This window comes from Phoenix dactylifera, chromosome 2 (genome assembly GCF_009389715.1).
Source record: "Phoenix dactylifera cultivar Barhee BC4 chromosome 2, palm_55x_up_171113_PBpolish2nd_filt_p, whole genome shotgun sequence".
NCBI classification, from domain to species: Eukaryota; Viridiplantae; Streptophyta; class Magnoliopsida; order Arecales; family Arecaceae; genus Phoenix; species Phoenix dactylifera.
The window spans coordinates 17988564-17999010 of record NC_052393.1 but is presented as its reverse complement, the minus strand read 5'-3'; the positions used below and the strand labels follow the sequence as shown (position 1 = coordinate 17999010).

The 10447-nt window shown below is 38.2% G+C and overlaps 1 protein-coding gene across 3 annotated transcripts in view; it reads right to left on the bottom strand.

The window, feature by feature from the left end:
- Positions 1-3746: 3746 nt before the first annotated feature.
- LOC103717736 (sterol 3-beta-glucosyltransferase UGT80A2-like) overlaps positions 3747-10447 on the bottom strand; it is a 34818-nt gene continuing 28117 nt past the window's right edge. For all 3 annotated transcript variants that reach the window (XM_039123548.1, XM_039123550.1, XM_039123549.1), the window contains exon 14: positions 3747-4189. In XM_039123548.1, the coding sequence (XP_038979476.1) occupies positions 4010-4189 (180 nt within the window). In that variant the 3' untranslated portion in view covers positions 3747-4009. The remainder of the gene's footprint in view (positions 4190-10447) is intronic.

Here is a 10447-nt window from a genome sequence, read left to right as displayed (position 1 = left end):
ATATTAATATATAATTAACTTGATTTATCATCTTCTTAGTAATATCTTTGATTTCAGGTCATAAAGTTTAACTATCCGATTTACATCTATATTTATATCTATACTTTCAGTATCCGATCTACATCCGTATCTGTTTAAAACAAATAAGAATATAAATTTTTACATGCAACTAATATCTATATCAGTATTCGTCAAATAAAATAAATATAAAAAATAGATATATCAATTTTGTGATCCAATTTCAGCCCTAATCTAGTGGATAAAAAACATATTTGGATGAGATATGTCAGCCCTCTCTTCAACCTGGGATTTCAATAAGCTCCAATTCCATCATCTTGACTCAGTTTACACGGAGCCTGGGCTTTTTTAGCAAGGTAGGATGGGTTCGAGTCTAAAGCCTTGTTTAGACCGGGGGGGTTTAATGGGTTTAAGTCTCCACTGATCTAAAATAAATAAGAAGCAAATTTATCTATTCTTGTCCAAAGATGATGCTACTCAAACTTAAATTAGGTGGCTTTTAGAAATAAATCACACCATGAGTGGACTGGGTCTCAAATTTTAAAAAATTTAGGTGGCTGACCTGGGAAGTTGGTGTGCTTAAGCTTCTGGGAAATTAGATAGAGATCTACCAATCGTTGACCAGGGCACCAAACACCAAGAGGATAAAAAAAATAAGGCAAAAGAAAAAAAGAGATAAAGTCCAAAGACCTCAGAGACAACATGACAGGGTCATTATTTTCCAGAATATGGATCTGAATGAAAGTGAGATGCAGCAAAAAGGAGTTTCCTTGAAATGTGACCATGATGACACTGCAAGGAAAATTCAGGAGCATTGCAAACTTCAGTGTGTTTGCAATCAGCCCAAACAATTAGCTCCAAGGGCAACTTACAATAACAAATTCTGAACTTAATTATCAGTGTAACTGCTGGTTGCTATCCCGGGCCCTACTGAATTCTTAATTATGAGTAAGGTGGGTTGTTGCCACCAAATTCTTATTAAAAAATAAACCTTGGACAAAGGAGTTGGTATCAACCACTCTCGGACCAAATCATCCAAAGATTAAAGAATCGTTTGGTCCGGAGGGAGAGGAGAAAAAAAAATAGGGTCAACGAAAAAAATAGATCGAGAAATACTTTATATTTAGTTGGAGATTTAAAAAAAAACAAAAAATAGCTTTTTTATGAGAATAAAATTTTTATATTTTATAAAAAAATATATGTAGAATATGGAAAAGTTCGATTTTCATTTGCTGAAAATTGAGATTTTTTTTTTCAAAATATCTTTAACCTTTTAGATAGAATGAGATAAAATTTTTCTCTTTATTAAAAGTATAATACATATTTTATATAATTTTTTAAGAAAAGTAAATTCTCAATTAAATATAAACTATTCTGAAATGTGCTATTTTTCTATGATCAATCAAATATATAAAAATTATTTTTTTAGACATTATATATTTAATTATCAATTTTTTTAAAAAAATATTGTAGTGAGATTTTTTTCCCTCCCAATCGAACAAGTCTTGAGAGCATGAACCACCAAGGAAATCCCTGGTCTCAATCTTCTCGGCTTCTTGTCAAGTGGATATTCTCCAAGCTCTACGTGCAAGTTCCCAGATATTTGCACCTGAATATTCGTGCAAGGAGACGAGAAACTATCATCAGTGTTCGGAATCTGCGTGGGAGAAACCATGCAGTCTCTCCTAAAATAATTTTTGCCTCTTTCATGCATGCAGCCTATTTTTCTCACCATATGTGACAGGATCAGAAGAATAAACTAACTCACCACCATTTCATACCAAGGAACATGAATAAACACACATAATTTCAACTTTGAGACCCTATTCCTCCAAATCTTCTTCACTATAATTCTCTACAACCTACGTTGTAGAAAATTCTTGTAATTATAAGAATTTTTGTAATTATGAGTAAGGGCTTGGAGAATTTTTATGAAAAGATAAACCTTGGACTAGCGAGGCAGACTGCTTCCATGATTCTCCAAGACATGCACATGAAACACGCGACATCTTCTCCCAGACCTACCAGTGTGAGTGCTTGATACCAGGCATATGTCACGTAATACCATGCGAACCCATTTACTCCTACATAGCTCACCACTCGAGAGATTTCACTTGGGCAGACTATAGGCCGGTGCCAGAGTCTTTATATAGTATTTTGCTTTCTGATTTTATTAACCATATTCATATCCGTCACATATGAGCCATCGTTGTACCAAAAAAAAAACTTCTGCTTGGGGGTATATATAACCTTTGGCTTAAGCTGTAGTAGAACTTCTACCCGTCAGCCTCCCCGGAACAAGGGCAACAAGGTATCTATCTGGTTGTCAAGTAGACTAGAAATGCGTGGGGATCGACGGGGCTTAAATGTGGGTTCCCCAGTTGCTTCCTAAAATTCTCGATTATACCAGCTTTTTCAGGTCTTCCTTTTGGAATGCGTGCTTCGGTTCATAATGTTTCACATTTCAGGGGTTGGTGAGGGCTTTTCAAACTGAGATAAGGGGTTGGTGAGGGTTGAAAATTTGAAAAGACACCTCATCTGGCATTTGAGGGGGTTCGTGCTGGAAAGTTGGGAACAATTCCATCGAACAGTAAAAAATTTCATTGGTTTGTAGTGTTGGAAAGTCGATTCTCATCTATAGTGAGATCTGCACTAGAAATCTATAGACTCGGCAAACCTGAGCAATTCAGTTATATGGGGGAATTAGCTGGTCTCGCTTGGGTGTTCAACGTCAGTATCGCAATAGACTCACGAACTCTTTTTCAAAGTTTGGACTGGATCTTAAGAAGAGAACGGTTTCTTTTACACATAATTATGGATGGTCAATCGAAGTAAATTGGAAATGTGGATCTATCATGACTTGGGGGTAGTTTGCTTTCCAAAGTATTTTGTGCAAATGAAAATTAAAAATATCTTGTTCGGAGTTAACATTTCTTTTGGGATTTAGTTTCTTTTTTCCTAGACAAACTGGAGTGGACTTGCTTTGTTCAAATATCTTGGAGGGCAACATCGAACATTTGACACGGATATTCCGGATATCTGAAAACCAGGCAAGTCTGCCACTCTACCATCCTCCAAATGGAATCTAATACCTTCAAACAAGTCATTCTGGATTTAGGCAATTCATATGGAGAATGGAGGCCGGAGATCTTGAATAAGATGATTTTTTTTTTTCCCCCTAGAGAAAGGGAGGGAGAGCGCGAAGAAGTTACCGAGATCCTAAATACTGGATGATGCCTGAATAAGCTGAAATTGAGCCAAGCAGTCTTCTAGTATAATAATTTAAGTGAACTAGCGTTCCACATGGTCCATTGAGCTTTGGAAGAAAGCGTCATTGCCATCTTCGCAGCAAGGCTGTAATAAAAACCAATCTTAGAAGTGCTTGGCTTTTCCAACCCATTCATCTGTTTGATTTGATAAAAAGTAAGTGTCGACCCTATCCTTTTTTCAGGTAAGTATCAGAACTACCACCATCACTGAAACAAATCATCATGGGCGCTCTACTGAAAATTAACCTTCTCTCTGCCCATCATTGAATCCTTGCAGAAATCATGACATTCGCAACTTGAACTAGTAAATGATACGTAATTACATGTACGAGTGTATACAGATCCAGTATCAAATTGCCAAGGCCAAATACTAGTATTATGCACCATTAGAACTGGAGAAACCATAACTTATGAAATTATAAAGAATTCCAGTCCAGGAAGAACAAGGGGCGTTCCAACTTCTGAAATTTGTTGAATGTTTCCTTTCATATTTTAATTTAAACAAATCCATCTACTATAAAAAACAAGAACACTGTACAAAATTAAGAAATAAATAACCTGGATCTAATTTCTTTTTTGCAACTGAATGGCATAACCCAGGAGATAATAATGACAGCAAGATGATACAAAATGACACAATAGGCAGCACTCAGCAGTGTTAGAATTAGTTTTGGGAAGGCATAAAATGACAGATTATGGGTGTGTACAGGAAAAGAAAAGAATCAAGAACAGCCTAAACATCTCCGTACGGATTCAAAAAGGTGTTCGATGAAACCTGATGGTGGTGGTGGAGTTTGAGGTCGCAATACTTGAGGAAGATGCTTGAAAAATGCTTTCACTGCTCCAGTCACCCCATCCTCTGATTCCATAGCCTTGGACAGTTCAACAGCCCGCTCCTTCACCTGAAAATTTATGAACTCTTTAGACAGTGTAGATCATCATCAATGGTGTGTATTTTGTTTTGAGACGGCTATCATTAATTTTCATTGAGAAACATCTGGGGAGAAACGCTCTGAAAAACATCTTATATTTATACCTTATATATATATATTATATGTACACATATTATATTTATACCTTATATATATTATATTGAAGTGACATGGCTACTTGATGTTCCCCTATCATCTCCACCAGTCTCCTCTATAATATGTACCAACTACCCCTTATATTTCTATAAATGGCGCATGTCATGATAACAACCTCAACCATCTCCATATTCTAAGGGAATTCTTCTGATTGATTTCTTTATTTCTTTTTGGAGATCACTGTGTCACAACAATATTGCTTCCTTGCATATAAATGCTTCCAATAAATTTACCTTCATCACCACCTATGTTTAGATTTTGGATTGCCTTGTACCATTTAACATCAAAGAAAGATAAAATAAATTGAAAATAAGAATGGCATCTGACGCCATTTCCATTTTGCTTCTCCTCATGGAGAGTAAAGAACCTAAAGACATCAAAGAGCTTGTAAGACATACTGAAGGTCTATTCAGATTATGGGTATGCTAGCTTCACCTGACAAATTCAAAATGATTGGTCATTTTAGATGATACTTGTAAAGTAGGTATGAATGTGTCAGTCCACTTTTTCTCCACTACTCGTTTGGTTTGTTGTAATTTTGGCCAAAACTAGCACTCTTTCTTGGCATATACGAGAAATAATGAATAGTCTATTAAATTGGGGTGAAAACCATATGTTTGAATGTTTATAAATTTTCAGGACTAGCATACTTTCTTGGCATGAGTGGGAAATAATGTGCAATCTATTAAACTGATGTGAAAATCATCTATTTGAATGTTCATAGATCTTCAGGACTCTAATTATAATGTATCCACATACTAGCATGCTTGGAAGGACAGCAGCCTTAGTAGAAATGACTAGGTAAGAGAGAACAAGAAGACCTAAACTAACTTTGACAGGACTTGTAACTGTTTAAAAAGCTTGCAAACATAATAGGAATGACTACCAGATAAGGATTCATAAATTCAACAATAAAAAATAGGGATAAGGATTGATGGTTATGGTTGCAAGAGGTCACATACCACCAACATTATCTCATATTATGTAGTAAAACAATTAAAAACATTACCAAGCCACCTCATTCATTTAGAGAATCATACTTTGTGACTACCTTGTTCCAGTTCATGCAATTTTTTGCCAGCTTTGAAGAAAACCAACATGTTTCAGATTCAATCCATCAAATTTAGCATCCATTGAAACCAGATTGTTTAACAATAACTCTGACATCCTCTGGGGTCATACAGAAAGAGAGAAGAAACAAAAGCAGCATTGCCAGCTTGAAGAGAACCAACATGTTTCGGATTCAATCCATTAAATTTAATATCCATTGAGGCCAGACTGACAATAAATTTGACATACTCTGGGGACAGGCAGAAAGAGAGAAGGAATCGGAGAAACATAATCACGTGATTGCGTTCATCCTAGTTTTTAACAACCATGGCCGGTTGGCCTGGTGACTTCTGTTTCCCACTATCAGTCTACCCATATCATGTGATTGCTTTCATCCTAGCTTTTAACAACCATGGCTGGTTGGTCTGGTGATTTCTGTTTCCCACTATCAGTCTACCTGTACAGCCACAATGGTTGGAGTTCAAAGGCTTCATTTTTTTCCTCTCTAAATCTTTAATCTACAGGTGACAACAATTTTCTTCTATCATGTTTCCTTGCAACAATAACATTTCACCATCGATTCACCCTTAACCTTGGATCGTAAGGATCGAGAATCTCATCTTCACACTTCAGATCTATCTTTTTTTTTAAAAAAACTAGCTAGGGTTTCCCCGGAGTTGCCTTCGTGCAAGATTGCAACAGCAGTATGCATGCAGATGGTCAAGGACAGGTGAGAAGCAGGAAAACTTTAAGAATTATCATTTTTAATGCCTGAAAGATGACTCACAAGTCACAACTTTGTAATAATGTGGAGGTGCTCCAGTAGATCATACCTCCCCTCTCCTCTTCCTCATTTAAAAACCAAAATCCTCTCTGGTCCATGCCAGCACCGGAGAGCTATAGTGCAACTGGATGTATTCAGTGATAGGAGAGGATCCAAACTCAACATTATTAATCAATATCAGCTACTCTCGTCTCATATAGCTTTTAAGACAGTTGCAGCAACAGAACATTGATTATTATAATAGCATAAACTGAAATGTCTTTTTCCCATTACATTTCCTTATCTTGACTTGATGCCAATTGCATCAGAAGATATTTCGAATCAATCCTAGGACCTAAGTTTTACATCAGACACTGAACTGACAAAATACTCCCACATCAAAGATCTGAGAATTGAAAACTTAGTTGGCATTCCTCTCTCCACATGAGAGGTCCAGGGTTCAAACCCTGGGAGTTTGGCAACACTAGTTAGCCTTCTATAGAGAAGAGAATTTCCACTAATTTGAAAAATATAATAGAAGTTTAAAGGTTGATTGGTTTTCTTATGGTCTCAGCTCATTCCACTAAAAACACCCCCAAACCACCACCACCAACCCACATGGAAAATAGCATTAAAAGATCACTTGTTGTGCACCAACGGAGGCAGTAATAGCTTAAAAAAAAACAGCTAATGAGGTGTTTAGATCCTTTCATGTTAGGTCCTACCATGTCTAAAAGAAGATTAGTAGTCGAGAAAAAAAGACTCTTTTAATTTGGTTTGTTCAGTCCTTTCCATTATTTTTTTTTAATACTTGTTGGCATACAGAACTAAAACGGGAAAAGGGCTACTATTGCTCACACATCACTGGAGCATGAACAATGATATCACAAAATTGGGCTTAGTTAGGAGTCCTAGTAGTTATATAACTAATTGGCCAGCTGACTATTTATGATAGGATTTGAGTACCTATTTCTTATACCTTTCACTGATCTTATCACATCTTCTCATTGATAAGTATCCACATTGGATTTCAATTATGCTGAAACATGTAGTTTCATCAAGCATAAAACTTCTGCATCAATGTCTCTGTTGCTTAATCATTACTAAACAAATCAGCTGTATATTTAATTCTGCACACCTAATTCATATTTTGGTTATTGCACATTTATGGAACCCTTGATTAAACTCCGATCAGCTGAGATCTACAGTGTTCCTCCCAAACACAGAATCCTAAAGCAGACATGGTAAATGTCTGCAATCATGCACTCCAAAGACTAAAACAGCAATCCAATCAGAGAGGATCAATAGTGAGCATAATCATGATCCAGGATCACAACAAAAAAAGAGGAGAGGTCACTTCCCCTGAGGTCAGCACCATGCCACATGATGATCAAGGTAAACACAATCACCCCTCAGAACCTCTGCTCGTAGATGGATAGAAAATGATGGCACCGGCAGGGATTAGTGAGTGAAAAATGTGAGGCATCGGTCCTCAATGTAAGTCCTACAAAAGGGCTAGCATAGCATCATGGACCAATCAAGACATGGCCCAACCACATGAGCTTCCCACAGCCCACATTCCAAGTCATCTTTGGACTAATCACTATTGAATTGAACTAATCACCATTCAAATAACAAGAATGAGCTCCCCACAGCCCATATTCCACCTAATCCTACATTCCACGTGTCCGTATCTCTAGTCAACGTATCACCATTGAAATAACAAGAATGGATATGCATACAATAACAATAGCATAATAACATGATAACCACGCATAACACTGAGCAATATAACATCATGTATGGCTATAACCATTATATTACCAAGCATACGTTTCGTCATTGAGTGTTTTAGAGGCTCAAAACAAGTCAAAGCAGCCATTTTGGCCTCCCAGTTTTGTAATATAAGCTTCTGTTGGGCCAGGAAATATCATATTTCGACTCAGGTTTAAGAATTATGAGTAGATAGCCCTAATCAGGTGTCATACTCAGTTTCTGCCAGACAGCAATTGGCCTATAATGAAGGTTTGTGCAATCCTGCATTTGTCCTGGGCAAGGTCCGCTGTACCGGTACCGGTCGGCGTACCGGTGGCGGCTCGGACCGATCCGTACCGGTCCGTACCGGTGGCGTACCGGTCCGAACCGGTCCCATACCGGTCCGAACCGGTCCCGTACCGGTCCGAACCGATCCCGTACTGGTTCTTCAATAATAAACTACCGGTATCGGATTTCACGCCGATCCGGTACCGGTCCCAGGCCGGACCGATACGTACCGGCCGGTACGGACCGGTACGGCAAACCATGGTCCTGGGTATATAAGCCTGACTTACCTTTGCATGTCAGGCCCAAAACCATATCTCTATCAGGCTTACATAATACAGAACATGGTTTAGCTCAACCCTCGCGCCAAAATAAAGTAATATGAAAGAAAAAGGTCAAGGCAACTTGATCAAGTTTTCTTCTCCTCTTCACGTCTCTCCCAATTATCAGGGAGGGAAGTAACCAGCAAAAGGGCTACTGGTCGCTTCCCCATGCCACCACATAACATCTCCCCAGACTCCAACTGGAGCATCATCAGCATGCAGCTGTTGCCAGCAACACTCAAGCCACCAAGTTGGTGCCAGATTTCGATGACGCCTAGATCAAAAAAAGGTTTTGGGGAAAAAAGAAACTAGTCATAGATAATCGTTGCTTCACAAAATCCCATAGCTGACCTGGCAGCAGCAGGTCCAAGCAATCAGCTTTCATAACTTGCAATCATACACTCCAAAAACAGGAAACACACAAGAAGTGGAGGATCCACGGTGAGCACTATCATGATCTGGGACCAAAGCAGCAAAAATTAAAAAAGGAAAAGGCAAGGGTACTTTCTCTGAGATTGACACCTTGCTACATGAGCAGCAAGGCATACAAGTTTATCCTAAAATCCTTTTGGACAACAATGGCACTAGCAGGGAGTAGCAGTAGAGAATATGAGTTATACATAGGCTTCCATCCATCTAGCCTACACGATAGAGATCCTAATCTCCTAATAGGTGATGAAACTAAGGCAGCAGCCCATGAGGGGCATTGGCGTCATGTACAGTTTTCATACCGCTCAAGATGTTGGTTTGAAACAATGCCGAGCATCCACTACATGCAATATTAGAAAATACCGACTCACATAATCTTGGCTGATATAAATTAATATATCTCGATATATCAGCCAATATAATATAGACAAAACATATCTTAATCTCTATTAAATCGTAGTAACTAGAAAGAGTTCTCTTTTAGGCTTCAGCTCTCGACCGGACAGGTAGAGATAGGCGGAGACCACAGAGACAATATAAGGTGCTCTGTGTTTGCGCGTGCGCACGCGCGCGCATGCGTGTGTCATGGACAACTTGTATCTCATTGGAACTGAGAAATATGCCTTTGGCATGCAAGGTGCAGCAGTTTTTGATGTATCTGAAGAGAGCCACAAGGTAGGCCTTCACTGCTACAGGGAGGGTGGTGATGACATAGCACTGGAAACCAAAGTCGTTTTCCATGTTTTCGATGTATGGACAATCTTTTCGACCAACTGTTAAAAGAATAGCTTCAAATGAGGAACGGTTTCCAACAATGTTGCCATCCTTGATCAGAATTGGTGGGGCTTCCCCATGTCACCATCCCTGATTCTGCTTCTGTGCCACATTAACACCATCTGCTCCCCAAGAGCTAATCTCCCATTAACATTCGAGGACAAAATACATAGGTTCCTTGGAGAGAGGGGTGTAGATAGAAATATGGTGAGGAAAAGGAAGCAGATTGACATTTTTTCTACACATAGGCCGATTCTTAATCATGTTTTACTAAATCAGGTGATATTCTGAAATCTTCTTTTTCAGTATCGGCCACTCGCTGTCATTGAGATAAACATGACACCCAAGATTAAAAACCTTACCCAAACAATTAATCCTCAGTTCATTCATAAATTCATAATAAGTTCTAGGCCGTCCCGTTCTCAGATTTTAGACAGCAGTTGACCAATTTCATTGGAACCAATCTAGTCAATCCAAAGGGCCTTGCACATTGCAGGTAATCCCTAATTAGTCCCGAACAACACATGTATCTATGTGCATCAGATTTGTATATATTCATGCATGCATATATACATGAATACGTATATATGTTACATTAGATTGTTACTTTGCTTACTTTACATTAAATGACTTTATAGACATAAATTTTAATTTTCAAGACTTTCTGGTCCTTTTTCTTTAGCATTTCATGGT